Below are 23,793 nucleotides of genomic sequence, written 5' to 3'. Positions count from 1 at the left end.
CACTTAATGGCCCCCGTTTTCATATCACCACTGTACGTCTTTATGTGGGATTATGGAATCCATAAATGAGATATACTGTATGTGCAATATATCACCGAGAGTCTTTGTGCTTGGTACTGTGAGCGGCCCGTCCGCACTTTAAAGTGGATTTCATTTACAGCCGACGTAGATGAACTCACAGCGAGCTGGAGTGTGATGAGGTTACACTGCAGGCAGTGGCTTTACGATTGAACATGCTGGGAACTCCGGAGGGCGCTGGTGTCACTGAGAGTATGTGGTGTGTGTATTCTTATTACATAGTTACAATACACATATAGGGACATATATGTGTATTGATAGATAGATAGATGTACATAAGACATTATTGTTGCCTATGGGTATTTATGCATAGAAAATACATATTGATTATGTTTATACATCTCCAAAATGATAACTTTACAGGAGAATGAAAAATTGTCCTTTACTTAAGATGTAAGTCAATGGAACCAGACTTTTTTCGAAGTCATTTTGGGTCGTTTCTTTTAGTCCATTCATCATGAAATTTACACACAATGTAAAGGGCAACAGACATTGTCAAATTTTGTCAAAAACTGAAAAATGACAAAAATGGACATATGAGGTTTTGTTCCAACAACAGCTATATATATATATATATATAATACAAATGGGACAAGAACATGTGATTCACTATACATTTTTGATACAACAAAAATAAAAATAAAAATGTGCTGTAATGTTTCCATTTTAAGTTCATTAGAGTATTCAGAATTGTAAATGTACACTATATGAACTATATGAATGAAATATGAATGGAGTTACACTCTTCCCAGTCTAACGGTCTAGCCAAAAGCTATACGTTAGCCCAAGCGAACACACCAGCCACAACCTAATGTGCTAATCACGATACAACGCAATACAATATGATACACACACACACACACACACACACACACTGCTTATCCTGGCTGAAAGGCACAATATGATACAACATAATACAATGCATTGCAATCTATCTATCATCACTGTCAGGTCAAAATCTTGTATCTCCATTTTTGTCATTTTTAATATTTTGGCATCATTTGAAATCGCCAACTGCCCTTACATTGTGGCAAAATTTCATGATGAATGGACCAATAAAAATGGTCCAAAATTACTTGGAATAAATAATTTCTACATTAACTTGCATTAAGATTTTTTTCCTTCTTATGTAAAATGACCTTCTTGGTGGTACAAGGTTTTGTGTTTTGTCACAGTGACCACAACCTGTTAATCATGACAATTGCAAAACAGTCCAATATAATACAACTCATATGTGCAATTTTTTAGTGCAATTGTGCAATTTTAGGTACTGATGGCCTATAAAAGTGGCCTATAATGCATTTTAATACTAAGCCCTTCATTATATATATATATATATATATATATATATATATATATATATATGTCATATGCCTTTACATGAAGAATGGACCAATAGAAATGGTCCAAAATGACTTTAAATGAATGTAAACGTCAATTAATTGCATCAGGTTCAGGATATGTTTTTTAACAAGATACAAGGTTGTGAGATATGTACACATTATTATTAGATAAATAGAACATTGTGTCTTGACAGTAATGTAATATATAATGAATATGGCATATATTATTATTGCATTATTGCATTATTATTATTGGGTAATAGGTACATACTCATACATTCTGCACTCATTTTATGTCATGTATCTGCACTCTAGTGTAATGTGCTGCTGTTGTTTCTTGCACCATGGGGCCTGAAGAACGACATTTCGTTCCAATGTAATATTGCCTATCTATCTATCTATCTACACAATTCTATGCACACACACACACACACACACACACACATATATATATATATATATATATATATATATGGTACTGTATAACAACAAAAATGTGTTTGTCACTGTAAGAGTGTGTGTGTGTGTGTGTGTGTGTGTGTGAGAAAGGAGTAGCCTCACACACGTGCGTGCTAAGTGTGAGATACACAGCGGGAATTCCACAGCTCCCTGTCACTTCCTCCCCCCAGCACTCGGAGAGTGGGCGGCTGCTCGGGCTTTTCACTACCTCACCGTGTGTTTGTGTGAGAGTCTGAAAGTGATAGACAGCTACAGAAGCGAAGGAGAGGGAGAAAAACTGAGACAAAGAGAGGCAGATAGTCAAAGAAAGCCAGAGAAAGAGAACAAGAAAGAGGAACAGAGGAAAAAGAGAGAGAGATAGAGAGCAGGAGCGAGAGAGCAAGTGGGAGAGAGAGAGGCCTTATCATTGCTGTGTGCAGAGAATACGTTCGTACATGAGCACTGTGTGATTGTGAAGCTCCTAAAGGAGCTCTGGAAGACTGTGTGTGTGTGTGTGTGTGTGTGTGAGATTGCGAGGAACTCCACACAGCTGCAGACGCAGTAAATAGCCTCCACATAAGCGGAGGAAACAGCATTGGGGAGGTCTACTTGTCATGCAGTCTGTCTGTTTGTCAATGGCTCACGGTCTGAATTCCAACTAAACTACAAGCCCTAAACCTCAATGACATGCAGCCATCCGAATAGCGGCGTTACTCCAGTGTTGATTGCGGTCAGATTGCATTGACTTTGAATGGGGCCACTAATCTGGCCGTAAGTCATGTTTGTTTACCGCAGATGCGCCTGCATTGTCATGGACGGCGGTGGTGTTAGCTGACCTCTTTGTATTCCGCAATCCATTCTGGGCCACTTTCTCTAAACGAAGCTGGCTTGGATTTGTGGTTGTAAACTGTTTTTACTGTCGTTCACATTTTAATCTTAAAAAGTGTCATAATTGGACAAAGTGTACTCATTCTGAGGTTATGATTTTTTGCTTTTGTGGGCTCGTTTAAAGGCCTATATCCTTCATTTTTCTTCTATTTTATGCCTCCTGAGGTCCTCCCATGACATTTGTTGGGCTTAGTGAATCAAAAATAGTCGTAATTCAATTTTACGTGACCGTTTTTCCAACCTGTCTTTATCCCTTAGAGTGAAACAGGTTGTTTTAATATACAGTCTTCAATGCAAAATGCAAAAGTTTGGGTATGCCTGGTAAAATGATATGCTTTAATGCACAATTACTGTCCATTTGCTCAATTTAAAATTGCAAAGAATATAAAATATAAAATATGCCACAACTTTTACACAAGCCACATTTAAATTAAGCAAATATACAGGAAGTGAGCATTAAAATGTGCCTGATATTTGAAAAGTGGTGACAGAATCGCACTGATCAATAGATGTTCATAGTATTTTCATGACAAGAAATGACCAACAAATAGCTAATTACAGTTTATTGTTAAATAACATAGACTATTTCTTGCACCATGTCATAATTTCTTATTGTTCCCAACAGACTATTACGACTAAACTATCAGCATACATTTTAGTGCCTAGTTTATCATAAATCTATATAAATTATTGCTGGATAACAATCATTAAAATGACCCCTTTTGAATGTTAGTATATATAATGTCAGTGGCAAAATAGTGGTACTATTTTGACCTATAACAGCCTGCATGTACCTCTCGACGTCTTAGGCCCAAACGTTATCCCAAAACTATCATAAAACAATATCTCAGGCATGAAATGGTATCCGTTCATGTCATAACTGTCTGTGAGAGGCATTAAACGCTTCAGACGTCTGATTCCTATCACCACCACTGTGAACAAGCCTGACTCATTTCATTTCCAACCACTATGACTGATTTTGTTTGCATCTCTTTTTTGAAAAGTGACTGGAATTCCCCTTTAAAGAGAGCTGGCAGTCCCGTTGCTGTTCATGCTGTCAGGAGCAAAGTGACCATAGCAATCTTCAACTGTGCTCCTGACAAGAGAGCTATTTTGGGGCCGGGTTTTTGTAAAGTCTAATCTCAGGCTGAGGAGAACGACTACGTCCCGAAACATGCGGGGGGTTTGACATGAGCCTGACGGAGCTGAAAGATCTGATCTGCTTCAGATCGCTCCCACTTTGCGTCGCTGTGAGAGTGGGCTCTGGGCGATGTGACAGGCAGGCCTGCAAAAGTGAGCATTCTCTGCAGTTGCCATGTGTGTCCGTGTATGTGTGTTGGTTTGTTTTGGATAGGCAACGCTGTGGTTTGCGTGCTCCCCTCAGACCACATTCCGAAAAGCGCTTGCGCTGCCAACTCCGTTCGAAATGGAAGTGCTTGCTGTTTTCCCGGCCGGAACGGCGGGATGGAGGGGACGGGCTTGCGTTTGTGTGTCTTTTAGTGTGTGTTTTGGCCAACCATGCAACCTTTTAGCGGCAAAAGTTTGCTTTCTGCTTTCCGGGCCTACGCCTCGTGTGCATCTGTGGTGCAGCATTTGTGTTCGATAGACTTTCAAGGTCTGGCTTGTCTCACAGATCTCTGATATATCCAAGTATCTCTGTTTAATCTCACTTAAACTTGTCCGACTTGTACTATAACCGCACTATCCGGAGCAGAGATTGGCTCATCTTTGAGTGTTGGTTCCTCTCAGAGTTTCTTCCTTAAGCTTTTAGAGAGTCTTTCAAATTGATTCTTGGTTCTTTACAGTGCTTCATGCTCTTAGGGTGCTTTCGAATGATTTTGCACTTCACTCTCCATGAAGTTGGGCACATGCTTTACTCAATGCTGGCTCTGAACAGTCCTATAATCAGTACGCTTTCACTGCAGATTTGTGTATCTCAGTCTGAAAGAAAAAAAAAAGCTCTGGCTGTTGTTGCTATGCTATGATACAGGTTCATGAAACTTTTATTGTCTTGCCAATCAAACGTGATACACAACAGTCGGTGGCGAACTGGATCAAAGGTTAATTTGACTGAACTTTGAGCGCAGAAGCAAGGCAGCAAAATGGCAAAACAGAGCATAAAAACGGCCGATCCGAGCAATCAAGGTAGCTCAGTGTCAAGGTGCAGCGGCACAGTTCTCTCCATAGCAGGGGTCTTAAACTCAAATTACCTGGAGGCCACTAGCCAGGTGGTCTTCTCCAAGGGGGGCCGGTTAGAAAAAATGCAGGGAAATATGTGTCACCTATTTTTTGCCCAAGGTTAAATTATAACAATGTAACATACACATTCATTTCAGCACCTTAGTGAGTGTTTATTAGCAATTCTTCTGTCACCACACACCAAAACCACTTGTAATAATAATAATGATAATGATAATAAAAATAATAATAAAAGGCCTAACAATTAACATGTATTATTATTATTATTATTATTATTATTGTTTTGTTGCAGCAGTAGGAGTAGTAAACGTAATAGTAGCAGTAGTATCACTAGTAGAAGTAGTAGTGGTAATAGTAAAAGAAATATCAGTACCAGTAGTAGTAATAGTAGCAGTAATAGAAGCAGTGGAAGTAGTACAGAGTAATAGTACTACTAGTAGTAATAGATGAAGTAGTAGTAGTTGTAATTGCACTAGTAGAAATAGTAGTAGTAGTAGTAGTAGTAATTGAGGTAGTAATAGAAGTAGTAGTATAATAGTTATATAAGCTTTTGTAGTAGTAGTAGCAATATTTGTATAGTAAAAATAGTGATAATTGAAGAAGTAGGACAAATTGTAGTGGCAGTAGTAGTAGTAACAGACATAGGTGTAACAGTACATATAATAGTAGTAGTAATAGTTATAACAGAAGTAGTAGTAATAGTAGGCCTAATAGTAGTAGAATTTAAAGTAGTAGTAACAGAAGTAGTAGTAGAATTAGTAGTGATAGAAGTAGAAGTAGTAGTGGTAGTAGTAATAGTTGTAGTAGAATTAGTAATACTAGTTCTAAAGTAGTAGTAGTAATTGTAGTAGTAGTAGAAATAGTAGTAATACTAGTTCTAGAAGACGTAAAACTAGTACTAAAGTAATAGTGGTACTGGTAGTATTGATTAATAATACTAGTTCTAGAGTAGTAGTAGAACTAGTAGTTTTGAGTAGTAGTAGAAGAAGTAGTAGTAGTAATAGTAGTAAAAATAGTAGTACTAGTAGTAGTAGAAATAGTAGTAATACTAGTTCTAGAAGTAGTAAAACTAGTACTAAAGTAATAGTGGTACTGGTAGTATTGATTAGTAATACTAGTACTAGAGTAGTAGTAGAAGTAGTAGTAATAGTAGTAGAAATAGTAGTACTAGTACTGAAGTAGTAGTAGTTGTACTAGTAGAATTAGTAGTAATAGTAGTAAAATAGTTGTACTAGTACTAAAGTAGTAGTATTAGGAGTAGTAGAAGTAGTAGTAATAGTAGTAGTAGCTAATTTTATAGAGCTTATATTGGGTAATGCGATGACGAGGATAGTATCAATAAATATATAAATATGATATGAACACAATACATGACGGCTCATGAGATGAGATGGTAATTAAAGTTAATATAAATGTTGATAGGTTTTCGGTCTATATAGATTGACAGTACATGTGTGTATATACATTCTATACTATCACTACAGCTACAGCGTCTGCTGGACTCCTGCTCTATAGGCACATAATGGCATCACCAGCGCAAAGTGTTTTTGCAGCTTATCATCTGAAAGCGCCCTTAAGGAGTTTCTCCTGGCACTCTCACCCTCGGTGATGCTCATTAGAGGGCTAGACCTGCATTTCCGAAAAGCTACTTTGGGACATTGTAAAACGTGCTGTATATAAAATAAAAACTGAACTGTACTGAGTTGCGTGTATCTGCTGGTGCACCATAGGCCTATATGATGACAGTGCACTAAACCTGGTGTAGGTTTAGCTCTCTTGCTCTCTGGTTGCCCATTAACTCAAGGCTAAGCAGGGGTCACTCAAACAGTTGTGGGAGAAAAACAAGAGGCGACTGTGCTGAAAGCTCGGAGGCTGGCGCTGGTTTCTCCCAGGTCCTGTACTCCCACACACTTCATGGCAGAACCACAGGGGGGGAAAGCCTTCCTTTTGGTAGCCTCCCTTTCCTTGTCTTTCCCTTAGGAAAAGCTTGGACAGGGAGTGGGTGGATGGCTGAAAGACCACCTCTCCTACCCCTATTCCCCACCTCCCCTTGCAGTCCCCCCCTCAGTGAGCTCTGGCTGAGACAAAGCAACCCAGCAGCGTCCCTCTCTTTGTCCCGACTAGAGCTTTCTATCCGGGGGGAAATCAAGGTATCAGACACCAATGTGGATTAGACGTGAAACAGTGGAAATGGTCAGCCCCCCAAAAAAACCCACTGAAAAACCACAGGTCCACACACACCCAGCCCCAAATCACCAGCCCCTCCGTGACTCGGGCATGCCATCATCGTTATTAATGACCGCTAGAATGTGGCTACCTCAAGGTCCAGCACTGAATAAATATCATTCATCACCCGCACAATTCAAACAAGCGAGACAGATGGGTATTAAAGTACATACTCCTAGCCGGCGGGGAGGAAGGGTGCATGTGTGTGTCCATGTGTGTGCACATGAGGGCTGCTTAACGTGAGAGAAAAGTGGAAATATTTGACTTCTTGATCATGGGAGAGAGTGCAAACACACCACAATATGTTCTTTCGCATGCTGGTATCCAGTTCAAGGCTGTGGATAGCAAAGTACCCAGGGTAAAAAAATGAGAAATCGGCTTAAAGTGATTACAAAACTTAAGAACACCCAATTCAAACTTCTTAGTTTTGTCAAAGGTCTCTATATAAATGGTATAGAATTTGTATCTTTACTGAATTTCTTCTTTTTTGCCATTTTCTCCTCTGGGGCTTCCAAATATGGACAAAGTTGGGATGAATTATTAGATTATTAGACAGTTACACCACATGACTATGATACTTTTCGAAGTTAAAACAATAAAATTTTTCACAGTGTAATAACCCCTTACCCCTTATAATTCCAGGCTTACTGCATATTAAGGCTCATTATGAAGTAACTACAGGGCCTTTAATGCAAACTGGCAGAGCTGTTCTTTGGGCTTTGGGCCCACCAGTAGGCCCTGGCTATTTAAGTGACTTTAGGTGTCCCCAAGATTACTAATACTAAGCCTTCACCCCAACAGTGGAGCATGAGTTTGAACGCCAGTGATGCCATAGCCATCCATAAGTTGGTACACAAGAGGAGAAAATGTCTGGTGGAACTATGTGATGGAAAGAGTCCCAGCAATTCTGAGAAGCTGAATTAAAAAGTTAAGAAAATTTTTTGACTGAACTAAGAAGTTAGGGGACCTGTAGTGTCCTCATATTGAGTTAACTGCTAAGTGTAATCAGTTCTATATATAATTTTAAGTGGAGTAGACTCATTTTTAAAGTGTAGCGCATTAATCTGCACTATGGTTTTACTGCTACAACCCCAGAGATTTTTATTAGCGCTGTCAAACAATTAAAATAATAAAATGTGATTAATCACATTTGTTTTGTGTAGGTGAGCCTTGCAACTCACAAATTCCAGAATGACTTTTGAAAATGTTTGATATCTGGCTTTAGAAAAACAAGATTTTCTTCGAGAGGGCAAATACTGAAATATTAGCAACAGAAATCTAATAAGCCAGATTATTTATTCAAATTGTTTCAGTCTGTATATTTTCAATGTTTTTTACAGTACAAATGTAAAAAAAATAAATAAATAAATAAAATAAAATTTGGCTTAGATGTTTCTTCATGCATTTTGCAATTGTGTTAATAACTTGTCAATTTAAGAAAATGTGTTAAAAGATCAAGACACAGCATTTACTGTGTTAAGCATAGTGTTACCTTTGACACAATCCAGTCCCTTGTGACAATCTTGATAAAAAGCACTATGCAAATTAAATTCAACTGAACAGACCACTGACCTACAGCAAGCCTACTATCAAGGACACTGTTCCAGATGGATATGGAGTACAATTCATGCAGGCGTCAAGGCTTCTGCCATGATATCCAACCCTATCTCTGCCGATACATGCCACGTAGCTCGGCCGGCCAAAGTGGGCCTTTGACTGAGAAGTGTTCACTCAAAATTGGAGCAAAGAATTTTAATGGGTTCTTGCTAATGGCACCTAATTGGAGATACTGGGAGGTAAGGGAAGGAGCACGGAGCAAATGGGCTACGGACAGGCTCAGGTTTCACACAGGGAGGCCGGATAGGAGAAACATTAGAGCAATTAAATGGAAGCTGAACTTTTTAAGAAAGCACGGGAGAGACAGAAAGAGAAAGAGAGCATGAGAAAAAGGGTGGAATCCAGGAGAGCCAGTGTAGAAGGTCGGCATTCCTCCAGAAAATTGCTGCGGTCAAGTAGAAAGTGGGGCGAATATTCCAGAAACGTCCATTCGGACCGGATTCGGGTCAAACGTTGACAGACCTTTATGAGGCCGACGTATATAATCACCATGAGCGTTAGTGTGGTGTTGCTTGTATGGGAGAACTCTCTGGTTTGTTTGTGACTTGGGCCTGCGAGTAACCATAATGGAAACGTTGACCATGTGAATGACCATGTGGATAAAGCTCAGGCCCAGTAGCTTTGACAGGTTTGGTGGATGGTTTTTCTCTAGGTGCACTGAGCCCTCAGGACAGACAGCCTCTAGAGACCGCTGAGTGGTATTTTTAGAGACAGGTCTTATCAGACTTCCAGGAGGCCCAAATTTTTACGCCATCACCAGGCTGGGTCATACTGCTGAAAAGAGAAACAGTGGGCTTTGTGGGGCCTGAGAGCGAGGAGCTGGAGCCACAGAGGTCAGCGGGTGACCTCCCAGTGTGGACGGGTGGGCCGCTCAAAGGCAGACAAGATCAAGACCACCGGCGAAACTGTTATCACCCGTTTCGTCGCTCTAACGTGATCATGAACATGCAAATATGTACATATGCATTCTTGGGCAAACTATATAGAGTATAAAAAATGTTGGTTTATGGTCTATATTTGTCCATTTTATAGGTCAGTTAATAACTGGATGCAGGTTTTGGCAAGCGTATGATGCAGACATGTGGTTTGCATGATGCTAATTGGTGAGGCAGCAGCTTGCATTACTTGTCAGCTAGCTTAGCCTTGTAGCTCCAGTGCAAAATGCTAGAAGCAAACGTCAGGGCTCCCAGTTGTCAAACCCAGGGGTGTCAAACTGGGTTCCTTTTTGGTCAACCTCACCTGATTCAACTCATCAGCTCACAAACAAGACTTCATGAGTTGAATTTATAACATTATAAATGGGAAAATGCTCATCTCTGCAGAGCTGTGTCCCAGAAGGAACCCAGTTTGACACCCCTGGCCTAAGCATTGGCCCTATAACCAGGAGATCATGAGATTGACCCCTCACTCTCCCTGGGAGGTTAAGATGGCCCAGTCTCTCCTCTACTGTGCAATGCTAGCCAATGTAGCCGCTTGTTAGCTGATGTGAGAGAATTGCAGTTAGCATTCTCTTCTAAACATGCTGATGCTCTGTTAGTGGCAGTTTCATTTCTCACCCTCCCTACTCGGTAGCATCATGTAATAAGTGCTAGTGACTGGAAATAGGCCTCAACTAAATTGGCAAGAAAAAAAAAAATCTAAGAAAAATGAACGAACTTCAAACACCAAACACGTCTTTGCTGATTGACTATATTTGGGGTAAGGGTGAAAACTGTGTACATTTGTTTTTTCATTGAGCTATTCCTTTTAGCTGCCTTTTTTGCCCTCTAAAATCAGCCAAACCCATTTATCTAAGCAGAAGCTGGCACTATTCCTGCTTTCATAATTGCTTCGCTCACTGTACCAGAACCACAGCCTGTGTAAAACGACTCCAGTTTTGCTGTAATATTGTGTCATCATCCTGTTATTACCTTAAACACGGCTCACTTTACACCTCCGGTGATTAAAGGCGCTCTGATCACACGTGTTCCTGGCAGCTTAGCGATCCTCCGGCATCTGTAATGATCGCTGCCTCTCCTCTGCTTCTTAATTAAAGGAGTTCAGACAGCTCATGGATTTCTCATTCATTCAAGATGGAGTGGGCGCAGGAGCCACAGCCACGAGGCCCGGCTGAGACAACAAACGCGCTTTCTCAAATCCAAGGATTCTCTCGCTCTATTTCAAGGGCTTAAAATCAATAACTGAAACCGCTCAGCTGAGATAAAACAAACATATTAGCTCTTTGAGATTCTCTAGGCTAGGCTCATGCGGTCCCCAGTAAAGTTGTGGGAGCTGATAGAACGGAACATGGAAGGGTTCTCAGGACGTAACGATTGTGATTTCTGGCAACTTGAACCGGCGTCTTGGAAAGCCACGCGTTTTCCATGTCCCGGGGCCTGCATCAGAAATCAATATGCCAAGAGGAACAGATGGAGGGAAGGCGACGTGTACGGAATTCTTTATGCCTCCTGGCGATATTTACATATCTAACCAGGGGTCTGACGCTCCAAGATCCAGTCAAGTGCTGTCTCCAGACCTCAGCGCTCCCCTCGGCTGATGATTTATTAGCGCTTTGGCAGCGCGCAGCCAGCTACCTGGCTGCTTTTCCACAAGTGTTCTGTTACTGTCTGTGTGTGTGTAGTGTGTAAAAGTCAGAGACCATCCTTCATTTACTGAATTTCCAGTCCAAAACGGCCATTAAGAACAAGTTATTCATTTTCAGGATTACTTTTGAGGAGATTGGATACAAGATAATTCATTTGCAAAATAAGCAAATTAAGTCAAAAATCAGGAGTTCAAAAAAGTTTAAGAGACAGTGGGTCTCCTAACAACCATGCAAGGCTTGGTAGACAACCAAAACTGTCATCATGAGGGAAAATCAAGCTCCAGTCTCGCTTCAGATCTGAAAAAAAGCCAGGTGTTTCTGTCAGTCCTTCCACTGTGAGAAGACAACTCAATGCTATAAGTGTGAAAGGATGTATAACTGTCATGAAGCTGTTAAGGAAATAGATAACAAGACAAAAAAGAAGAATGGAGTTCACTTCAACATAACTGGATGTGTTTTGGATTCCTTGGATCATGAGAAGTGAAAAATGCAACCAACTTCTGGGACTGAACTTTGGAGGTGTGGAAAAATATCCCTGCAGATTTCTTTGAGAAACTTCCCAAGAAGAATGGAATGGAGGCAAAAGAAGGACGATTATGTTTGTTTTTTGAGATTTTTTGCGTAATTTTCTGTTTCTGCTTTTGTCCTGACGCTGAAAGATGGATAACCAGGCTGACAACCAAATAGCCATACAAGTAAATGAAGGGTGGTCTCTGACTTTTGCACAGCGCTGTCCTTCTTCTTACATCTGAGTTCAGATCCACATATGCCTTTGTTTGTTTTGTGCGTGTGTTTGAAGCCAAGTTGTGCTCAATTGGCACAGGAGCGACTGAACAAATGAAACAACAAAATGGCCCCCCCGTCTTCTTGCCTTACTGCCAGCACCTGCTGCCGTTCGCAGCCTCTGTTGACACGGCAAATCTCACCACTCGGTGCCAAAGAGCAAACCTCGGAGCTCTCAAGCCACAGGCCCACTCAGCCCATAGATATCTGTTCGTATACACGAAGGAGAAGCTAGCGCTAAGTCACAGGGCTAGGGGTTACGGTAGGTTGTTGGAAAGAGCAGGGGATCATAATGTGTTTCACAGTTGCGGTTGACTCTCCCTCTTTCACTCTGCCTCTCTCTGCCCTGCCTGAGCCGGTGTTCAGTCGAGCTGAGTCGTGACAGCTGCTGCGGTGCTGTGGGACAGGCGGTGATGTCTTCCCCATTCTAATGACTCCGCTCGCTTTCGCAGTGTTGTGGGACACTCCGCGCCATTACAGATCCTCTGTAGCGTTACCAAACAGCGGCCCAGGCCACATCTGAAGTCAGCTTTACTGCTGAGGCGCTGAGGGCTAGCACCAGGCTGTTATTTACAGTCCACAAAGACTTTGAAGAGGCTAGGAATTAGCAAAGACAAGCCATGCTACTCCAACCCCCCCCCCAACCTTCACCCAGACCTGGCCTGGTTCTCACTCCACACCACCGTGAGATGTTTGCAGTCTGAGATTTGCTGAAGGAAAGAAAGGAAACCAACATGAAGTTATTGTTTACTTTTGAAATGCTACCAGTGCTAGCAGTGACTGCCTCTGGGGGGCTAGTTAGCATATTTGCATGATGCTAACTTCTACTTTTGCTCTTATTTGCTTTTCTGGGATGAAGTCTTTCCTCAAATATTCAATTTCAGAACTGTTATGCCACCGTCTGTTGGTTTTTTGGAATGGAGTTCTTGCTAAAACTCAATGCAGGAGATATTAGCAAGATCAGAGAAATCAGAAAGATCAGAAATGCTTTAGCCAGGCACAAGCGTCTGTTTTTCATTGATTGCAGCGTATCTGATGCTGTAACAGAAAGAACTTCAGAGACTCTTTGTTGAGGGTGATTAGCGGCTCCCACGCTGTCCATTGATTTCTCTTTCACGCAGGGATGCGGAGATGAGCGTAGACAACAAGCTGGATAGCTGTGAGCTTGATTAGCCAAGTTTTGCATCCACTCATATGCTCTCGGGGAAAACACTGCGCTCTGTCTTAGATGTGGACGTCTTCACTACGACAACATTTGGAGAAACAATCAGGTCCGTGACTCATCTACAACTGGATACAGCATGTTACTGGAAGCTTCTCTTCACAATTTCCAGTTTAGCTTTAAGCTATTCGACCACATTTCATCATAAACAACCACATCTTGCTCTAATTTGAGATCTTCAAAGTGCTTTTCAAGATAGACCATATTAAACAGGGATAACGTTGATCATTTTTCACTTTGTTGGAAGCAGGCCTATCGACATCCTTCCTGTAGATAAGGCTGAAAACAGTGCTGTTTTCTAGCCTTGTATGTTTAGGAGAGATTTTTAGCTGCCTCCCAGCAGTAGCTCAACGTGCAAACCTCTCCATCACATCCTTTGTTCCTTCATCACATCCACCTACACAGCTCCAGACTGCTGAGCGGGTTCTTTCAATTTGCCCTGCCTGCATTCATCCCCTCTAACAGCACTCCTCCACTCCATTTCAAGAGCTTCCATCACACAGTCAGGAGCAGAGGAAGGTTTGGATGAGCGTTAGAAAGTTGTGTTTGGACAGGATCTGGTGTATGTAAAGTTCTAAAAGAGAAACTGATGGCTTTTTGTTAGGATGTGCCAATTATAAGCTGCCTTCGCATCCCTTGAGGATTATCGGGTGCTCTGTTGGGAGACCTGGAGGCCTGCGTTAGCGCTGGACAATACAGATGTGTGGGCAGATGCCATCTGGGGCTCGGAGAACAAAACGGGATGTGGGGGGCGCCGCATGGGGAATTCAGTCAGGTGACCTGCGAATCTAGGAAGAGAATGGAAAATGATCCGACGGTAATCAATCAAAAACAGCGGTGACACAAATGACCAAAGACAAACGGGCGCGAGGCAAAGCTGTGCCCCCCGATGTCACCGCCGCCCGTGGTGGCTCCCCGCCCACTGGCGCTGGCGATCAATAGGCCCTGGTGGACTTAGGCTCAACGCCATTGGTGAAGCTCTTCGAAGGCGAACCACCGCCTCCTCGAGGGCTAATTGGCCCTTTATGGTTGCGCAGTCTTTCGTGCACATCGAGAAAATAAAACGCCATTCTCCTCGCCGCCTTGAGTGACAATCGATGTCGGGCGGCCATCTCCGAACGCCAGATGCTCTGCCCGGCTTCATTATGCCTGCTGAGATGGTTGTGGCGGAGCAACGCCGGCGCCACAAAGCGTCACGATTACGGCCCTTGGAGACCGAACCCCAAACGTCACCTGCTCCTCAAACTAATGCCATTAAACCAAAAGATCCAAATGGGGCCCAAACCGAAAACAATACGTACTCTCCTCCGGCCTATACGCTGCCAGGAAGTGCCTGCTGCGTTCGGACGGACGTAGCATGCTAAAAGTTTGAGGGAACTACGATCGTGTCCTCACTTATTTGTTAGCCTGAGCGGATGCTGGACTTTACATAAACACAACACATTTTGCTAGAATCTGTAGCCTTTCGTAAGGACTCTGGGGTAAGGTGTAGCACCCCGCTTAGCAGAGTCTCACTTTCAAAGCACACTTATCCATTTAAGACAGTGTTTTTTAAGCTATCGTCCGGTTTCTCATTGATATTCTGGGTCTTGTTCAGTGTGAACACTTCACAGCTTAAGTATTGATGTTTTAGTGCTTCGCTCTGACACCAAGGAGCGTTCAACCTCTGTGCTATTACGGCAAAACAGCCAACAAAAAGCAGTATTTACTTTAGCCTGCTCACAATTATTGCATTATAAAGTCTCTCAATTACTGTGAAACTCCAAACTACTATAAATTAGACATTTTAAAGCTTTATAATATGACCAACAGGCTACCCTATAGCACATAGCAGGACTAGCCTTGATGTTCTTGCATTGTTCTGCTACTATATTCCCTTATGGCCAATTCCAGGGCTTGTAATAGCTCCTCGGACCAAAGACGGTTACCATTCAATCACTGGACACTGGACAGTGGACAGAAGGCACATCAGTGAACATATCAGTGGAATCTGCGCTCTGTAAACATCTGCTACTATCGATGGACTCCTGTGACAGAAAGGCCTGGAAGTGGGCGTGGCGTCAATGCTTGATTGACAGCCGAGGGTCGTTAAGCGTGGGTGGACCACGAAGGGAAGAAGGAGATTCAAAGGAGGACAATAGGGTCAGTTTAGCCCCTTTTCCTCCTTCAAAAGTGCACATAGCCTCACAGAGGCACCATTTACAGTTACGCTTGCTATAGTTTTGATGCCTTATATTAATAAATGAAAGATCCACCACGCGGTCCTGTGAATGTACTTCACTTCTTGTGCATTACAAAAGAGATTAATATCAAAGGAAACTAGTTGTAGTGAGGAATACTGACCAAATATTAAAGCGGACGGCAGGGGGCGCACTGAGACCTCTCTCATAGAACAGCAGCAGTCACGTCCACTTTTTACATTCAGTCTACCAGCCAAACCGACTGACAATACAAACAGAAATCCAGAATTAGTTTTTATGATGAAGTCACCTTCTTTCTCTCTCTCTATCTGTCGCTCTCACGCGTAGCAAAAGTCAAACTTTAACTTCAGTGTCTAAAATAGAGGCTTTGAGCTCTTTTACTCCTTCAAATGAGCTGAGCTGTTCGTGAAAATAGAGCAAACTCGTGGAATGAAATGTTAAAATAAACACTTTTTCATGTTTTCCATCCACATTCGCTGCCTACACACAAGGGTTCTGGCTTGTAACAGTAGCGGAACCCTTTTTGTTGCTACCTAGAACCCTTTTTTGCTATTACATTTTAAAAGGTTCTTTAAATAACCATATATACAACGTTCACATCACAGCTGGCAGGCATTTAACCATGAAAAGAGCCGTTTATGCATTCAAATGGTGACAGTTTTATTTATAAAGAGTGACTAAAGAACCCTTAAAGAACCACTTTTTAAGGTTACCTGTATATAAAGTGCAATAAAGAACCACGCTTTAAAACAAACCACGCGTTGTTATTTTTTCCTCCACCTGCATTCCGACAAGCCCCGCCCTCCTGCACGTGGATTGGCTAGTCATTTTTTTTTCCATAATTATGGTATGCGCATAAAGAATAATAATAAAAAAAAGCAGAATTTGCATGTAATTTATTATATTATACGATAACTGGTATGACTGCATGACATAAATATAAAGTAATAATACTTTATATCAGGAATTAATATAGAAGATAAATTAATTAAAAGAAAGAGAAACAACAATAAGCATCATTAGAATATATAAAAAGAAAGAGGGATTTGAAAAAAAAGAAGGAAAAAAGTAAAGTAGATTCACACTTGCAGGCAGTCCTCCTGTTGACGAGGACGAGCTAACCAATCACAGTGTAGACAGGAGGTGGGTCAACAAGAGAGCAGCCAATCCTAGCAACGGGGCGGGACTTGGGACGGTGTTTGGAATACGGGTGGGAAAAAAAGGCTTCGCTGTCAGATCCGCCCCCCTCATTGGCCGAATGTATGTGTGTGTAGCGTCAGTGTGTGCCTATGTGTGTGTGCGTGCGCGCGCGTGTGTGAGCCGTCACTCTTTACTCCACAGGGATAAAGACAGACACAACTTCGGTCCGCTCGCGGAGCGAAGGGGAGAGAAACACGCACGGCACGAGACGGAAAATATAACAATAATAATTTATATATATTTAAAAAAAATGACCCGGACGGCCACCATCGCGCTCATATCTCTTTTATGGATATTTAAGAGAGCATCAAGTGCGCGGGTTTATCCTCCGAACGAAGGTAAGCACGGCGGAGATGAAGCCGAATCGAACGACGGATAACCGTTGGAAGTTGTTGGTGTTTGTGTTTATGTTTACGCTGCGCGCGCACGGGAAGAAAAGTCCCATCTCGAGATGTTTTATTTTATTCTGCCGAAGAGAAAAATGATTATTGTGGATGTTAGATTCGTATTGGTGCCTTTTTACGAGCGAAAGATGAAAGTAAGTGCGTCTGAAGTAGTTATTTTTGTCAGTTTGGCTGGCTAACGTTATCGTTAGCTAGGTAAAATGTTTTTTTTCCTGAGATAAATGTCGGTTAAACGGCTAATTTGTGTAACACGAAGCGTTCATCGTAAAAAACGGTACCAAACAGCGTTAATGAAAAGCCGCCTAGCTTTAAATCTACATTATATTAACTATAGTCAATTTCTTCCTTTATACTTTTATACTCACGTTTTTTTCTGTGTGGGAGAAACAAATTTTTAAGCAGTTAACGTTAAACTAGCTATTTTTCTGACGGTTAACCGGCGACACCAAATAAGTTACCTCAGCAAAACTGAAACGCCGTCCGAGCTCACGAAGCTGAACTCATCTTGTTTGAATTTCCCCGGTCCACCTTAAATGGTGCAGCACTTGCATTCTGATTCTACATTCTCAGGCGCCAGAATGGAACTGCTGCACCTTTTAAGGTGGAACGGAAAAATTCGAACAAGAAGCTGGCGAATTGGAAGCATCGTGTAATTCAGCCACAGCTCGGACATTAATATGCTGTGTAACCATTTTCGTTCGTGTTATGTAAGGAATTCACGAAGGGTTTTAAGAAAAAAACCCTCGAATATAGCTTTAGGACGGTTAACCGAGATGCTGCAATCTCCTGTTTTCCCGTAACGTTACTGACCACCTCCAAAACAGTGAATTTAAAATAGACTCACAGGGCAGGGTTTAGTTTTCCAAGCCAGGTATTCATGCTTACATGTTTCGCTTTAATACCGCAAGGTGGTCTAATTTACACTCTTAAAACTGAAAGGGTTCTTTGTGTGATGCCATAGAACTTTCGGTTCCCTGAAGAACCTCTCAGTGGCGAGAACCTCTTTTGTTCGCGAGATGTGAGTGTGAAGAACATTTTTAAAGTTTAAAAGAACATCCACACAGTGGAAAGGTTCCAGATCATCATGTGGAGGTTCTTTAAACCTTTGAAAGGTTCTTCACTCCTCACAAATCTGTTTCTCAAGCATGGGAACCAAATGTGGTGTGTCTCAAAGAACCCTTTGTGGCTGCTCTGTTTTTAAGGGTTTACCTGCTGTTGTGGATTTCAGAGAGTATGTGTTTGTTTATTTATTTATTTATTTATTTGTGTGCTTGTCTGTGTTTATTTGTCAGATTTTGCGTTCGTATGCGATCGTATCGTATGTTTCTTTCATTATGCAGATCCAAGAACACTAGGTTACCTCACATTTAGATGAATTTAGATCTGTGTTGAATTATCTTCTACAGTGTAGAATTAATATTGAACAACAGAGCTGAACTCTTAATTCGTTGCCATGTGGACTTAAATAGGCACCAAATGTGTTCATTCAACACTGGGAATTTTGCTCTCTATAGTTACAGCTTTCATGCAACAGAGCCATATTTCATATAGGGCAGGAGGAGAAGAGGGGAAGAAGAAAAAAAGAAACCCCCAAAACAAGGCTCCTGAGGCCTGCCCGCAGTTGGAGGAACTGGCCAGGCCGAGCTAATGGCCGCATAAACTACGCTCATAAATATGGTTCCTAAGCGAAGGCGCCGAGTTCCTCAGCCCTCGTTTTCTTATTTTTCGTCTATTTTTTTCACCTTCTTATCTCTCCTGTCTGCTTTCTTCTCTGTCTGCAGTAACGTTGCTGGACTCCAGGACGGTGCAGGGCGAGCTGAAATGGGTGGCGAGTCCGGCAGAGGGAGGGGTAAGTGCTTCCAACGAGGAGTCACAAAGGAGAAAAGAATATTTGTTGGTTTCAGGCAATCATATTTGGAAGGGAAACTGCCAAAGAGTCAACAAGAAGTGCTTTATTGTGGGGTTTTTTCCCCCTTTGCGGAAATGCGCCGTCAGTCTTTCGTGCTGAATAAAAACAGATGATCATTTGAGTTGTTTCAGAGCGCCGGAGCGTGCCAAGAGCCTCCGAAAAAGTCGCTGAAAGCTCTTTTCTAGAAGCAAGTACTGCAGGCGCGGATTCTGACATAGGCCTGTTCCGGTTTACGTCCATCTATTACAGAAAGCAGTTTCAACAAATTAAAGGCTTCCGCACACCAGAAGGAAAATGGGGAGGAAAAAAAATCTCTTTTATGACAAGGAGCTAGTATTTTAATTTCACATAATGGCTATTACAGAGGATCCCCCTAGGCTACACTGGTTGTTGTAGGCCACTGTGAGTTTATATCAAGCATCTGCTGTAGTTTCTTGCCACCCCTGTGTCTGAATGTGCAGATCAGTCAGAACTGACAATGGATTGTGTCTTTTATGTATTGATGCTAGTCAGGATATACAGTAGTTGACTGGCTTTGGACTTGTATGCACAATGGATTTATCTCTAATGCATCTCTATTGGAATGACCTATTTGTATAGTCTGACCTGAATCACGGTCCCTCATTTGATCGGCTTTTTTGGTTAATTGCACCATACTGAGGACTTCAGCTCAATTCTTTGTCTAGTGTTCAGGTCTGATTGTGAACTCTGGCTCAGCTTTGGCGGTTTAGATGCCTTATAAAGATGTGTTATAAAAAAAAAGTAAAAAAGGATGGGTCATAAATCATGACAGGCCTTTTGAAAGCTTTTTTGTTTAATGCCCTCACCAGAAAGCGACACTCTAAAACTCCCTAAAACGGTATTATGTCACAGCTTTAGCATTTGTGCACAGTTAACCTACAGTGTCTGGACACGAGCAAATGCCTTCAAGAAAGCAGAGGCTGTCCGTATTAAAAACATAGATGGACACTATTTTCAACCACGTAATGCAGTATTTAAGAGCGGAGTGTCAAATGTTGTTTAAGAGTGGAATGTCCAAAGTTTCTGAAACTGTAATTTCTCACCACTGCTAGGTTAACATCCCCTGTCTCCCCAAACAGTTTTAAAAAGAGGATTAAATATTGATGTCCAGAAAAAGGTCCAAGTCTTTAAAGTACTCTCCAGAAACACCTTTGCTAATGCAAGTTTGGGCTCGGTTGTATATAGATATAATGGACGCTTGACACAGCCTTGAGTAGTTCCAGATTTCAAGTTGTGCTGTCAAACACAAATCTTCTCCAGCATTTCCCTTCCTCTGTGGCTCCCTCAAGAGCCCGGAGAGGCCAGAATGTTTCCAAACAGTTGAATCCATCAGCTTAGACGATGGTGCTTTGAAAGTATACTTTTCAAATGCTTCTCTTCTGGAGAGCGCACAGCTGACGGGATGGCAGAAACACAGCAGATGCGTGATTAAATTCTCATCATCAGAAAGTAATCAATGCAAGTCAATGCAGCTGTGCAGTTAGACTCTCTTCCAGCCTGCATGTGTAGGATGGAGTGCACCTGCTGAGATAAAGGGCTCTATAACTGAATCTCTCTCTCTCTCTCACTCACTATCTCCGTCAGTGGGAAGAGGTGAGCATCATGGACGAGAAGAACACGCCCATCCGGACGTACCAGGTGTGCAACGTCATGGAGCCCAACCAGAACAACTGGCTGCGGACGGACTGGATCGCTCGCGGCGGTGCCCAGCGAGTCTACATCGAGATCAAATTTACCCTGCGTGACTGCAACAGCCTCCCGGGAGTCATGGGCACCTGCAAGGAGACCTTCAACCTGTACTACTACGAGTCCAACAACGATAAGGAGCGCTACATCCGCGAGAACCAGTTCAGCAAAATCGATACCATTGCCGCTGATGAGAGCTTCACTCAGGTGGACATTGGCGACCGCATTATGAAGCTGAACACGGAAGTGCGGGACGTGGGCGTTTTGACCCGAAAGGGCTTCTACCTGGCCTTCCAGGATGTGGGAGCGTGCATCGCCCTGGTGTCCGTGCGGATCTTTTACAAGAAGTGCCCTCTGACCGTGCGCAATCTGGCCCAGTTCCCAGACACCACCACTGGGGCGGACACCTCGTCGCTGGTAGAGGTGCGCGGGTCCTGTGTGGACAACTCGGAAGAGCGGGAAGTGCCCAAGATGTATTGTGGGGCAGATGGCGAATGGCTGGTGCCTATTGGAAACTGCTTGTGCAACCCGGGTTTTGAGGAGCGAACAGGAGCCTGCCAAGGTAAGGGATTTGGTAGCTTCTTTTGTATGCTTTCCAGGGGTTCTGGGCCATCCTTTGTTTTGCAGGCACTTAGTTAAGGCAGCTAATTGTCTGTAATCGATTCATCGATAGACTTTTGTTCAATTAATCAAGCTCTTATGCCTTCTGCGGTTTCCTCTCACTGTGCCCGTCCCCATCATTTGAAGTTCTGCCTGTGTAATGAGCAACTTCTTCTTTTGCGGTGAAGGGAAACAATAGAAGCCATTTCACCCCCATTGCTTCCAGTAGTTTACTGCAATCTGTTGAAATTACGGCACTTATCATGAATGTTATAAAGCATCATAGAGCACTTTTGTTTTTAAGTAAACAACACCTTAGTTGAATTGAAGGCCTTCGCTTCATATGGAGAACCACATATTCCTTGATCCCACACATGTGTTCCATTTGTTACCCACTCCCCAAAAAGGGAGTATAGCAGTGATATGGCAGTTTACAATTTCCAGGTGAGGAAGAAAAGGCAAAACATTGGTGTGTTTTGAGCGCGGGCATGCTGTGTTTTCTCACTGGAAAACGTTAAAAGTTTACCCTGATACAGACAGCTGGACACTCAGCAGAGCTTGGCGGATTACGCGGCTGTTGCCGGTCAGGGGGCCTGCTGGTGATTACGGATCGCTCTGTTTGATATCAGAACACCTCCCTGCGGATTTGTGAGCGAAGAGCGCTAGCGCTAATTGTTTTTGTTCGAGCGGCAGCCGTGTGGCGTACGTCTGTGGAATGCACTTTAATTAGATCGTAGGTTCGATCTTTCTCTCTCTCTCTCTCTCTCTCTCTCTCTCTCTCTCTCTCTCTCTCTGTCTCTCTCTCGCATGCTCTTTCTCAAGGTGAGAGATTGTTTCAGCGCAAGGAGAGGGCAGGAAGAGAGAGAGAGAGAGAGAGAAAGAGTAGGCCAGATAAACTATGTGGTATGTGTCACAGTGAGGCCATTCTGCGCTCTCTAAGTTTTGCATTTGGTTCTCACTGTCCATGACTGGGCCAAAGGGCGCTGAAGGGCTCCACACAGTGTCCGGGTGAAGCAGGGGTCAGTGCAGATGAAGGGGAGAGGCGAGGACAGGCAGACAGTTTGAGAACAGCCCCTCTGTCTCTGTAACCTCGCTGTAAAAAGCGTCTGGTCGAGGAGAGGGTCACTGCTTGTGCACGGGTGATAAACGGCGTGCTAGCCAGTCCACTGCCGGTTATTTATGAGGGCTATCTCAGCAGGCTAATTGCATGACAAATACGGGGTGTAATTTAGGGCTCCTGTGGGGTTTTGGGATGGGGGATAGAACTGCCTCTGCAGGGCGGTCTCTTAGTGTCTGTGTGTATATGGGTGGCTGCTCGAAGGGGTACACTAGACTAGTCGTTTTAAAAGAACTGTCAGCTTTTTTTTTGGCGGGTCTTTTATTGGTGGAGCAAGGTGACAGCAACTGGGTTCCCTTCTCTCGCTCCTTTAGTCTCTTTCTGTCTCTCACCCTCACCCTCTCTCTTTCTCTGTGGTTTCTAGTGCTTCACAGCTGTGTTGAAACAAAGGAAACGGTGCCATAATTCACTGGATGCTGAAGGTCGTTTCCATATGGACATTTAGCGGAAAATTCTAAATCACTTCACAGTTTGAGATAATGACTTTATTACTCTCTGAAATGGAGTTAGGCAGTGTTTTTATACCACTGGGATATCGTATGTGTTGGCAACCATCACTATCGCAAATTACAAGCCCGACTCCAAAAGCCTGATACGGAACACATCTTTTTTAATATATGCAACTGTACGAACACATGCATAGTGTCTGATTTTGGCCCATATTAATATTGTTGTAGCACAAAATGTAGTAAAAATATATATTTCAGTTCAATCAGGTTTTATGAGGTGTTGGAAGATCTTTCATAGGAGATGGCTCTCCACACGGTGTTGCTGGAGACCCCGCGTTCTTTGCTATTTTCATTAACTGTGTATTGTGGCCCAGGCATCCGTGGTGGATTAACCCATCAGATGTTGTCCTCAACCAGGCAACAGGCAGTCGCATCCCCATTGAGGAAAGTTCAAAAGGTGGCCCACTCTCCCAGCCTGGAGATGAGTGTCAGTGTCTTCTTAATAAGCCCATGTGTGTAGCCTGGATAAGGGGGAGGGAGCTATGGGTTCACCTTCAATGTGAGACATATAGAAAGGGGGAGAGCACATTCTCAATGGGGCGTCTTGGACGCCTCGTGACAAAAAAAGCCCACTGAGAATAAGGGATACAAGCCTCATAGCCCAGAAGGCGTCAATGGCACCCTTTGCCTGATTGTTGGGGTGTTGGGGTCTCGGGGCGGGCAGGAGCAGGAGAAGAGGAACACTAGACGGGGTCAGGGGTGTCCCCCCCACGCCCACTCCGAGACCGGGGTCATGGCCGAGACTGATTAAGACGTCAAAATTTTGAC

The 23,793-nt window shown here is 42.9% G+C and overlaps 1 protein-coding gene across 2 annotated transcripts in view; it reads left to right on the top strand.

The window, feature by feature from the left end:
* Positions 1 to 16,875: 16,875 nt before the first annotated feature.
* The window catches only part of epha4a (eph receptor A4a), a 41,277-nt gene continuing 34,359 nt past the window's right edge, over positions 16,876 to 23,793 (top strand). For both annotated transcript variants that reach the window (XM_036596322.1, XM_036596323.1), the window contains exons 1-3: positions 16,876 to 17,117; positions 18,965 to 19,032; positions 20,698 to 21,361. In XM_036596322.1, coding sequence (XP_036452215.1) covers positions 17,030 to 17,117; positions 18,965 to 19,032; positions 20,698 to 21,361 — 820 coding nt within the window. In that variant the 5' untranslated portion in view covers positions 16,876 to 17,029. The remainder of the gene's footprint in view (positions 17,118 to 18,964; positions 19,033 to 20,697; positions 21,362 to 23,793) is intronic.

Source organism: Colossoma macropomum, unplaced genomic scaffold (assembly GCF_904425465.1).
Source record: "Colossoma macropomum unplaced genomic scaffold, Colossoma_macropomum, whole genome shotgun sequence".
NCBI lineage: Eukaryota > Metazoa > Chordata > Actinopteri > Characiformes > Serrasalmidae > Colossoma > Colossoma macropomum.
The sequence above is the reverse complement of the archived record's forward strand: the minus strand, read 5'-3'. Positions and strand labels throughout refer to the sequence as shown.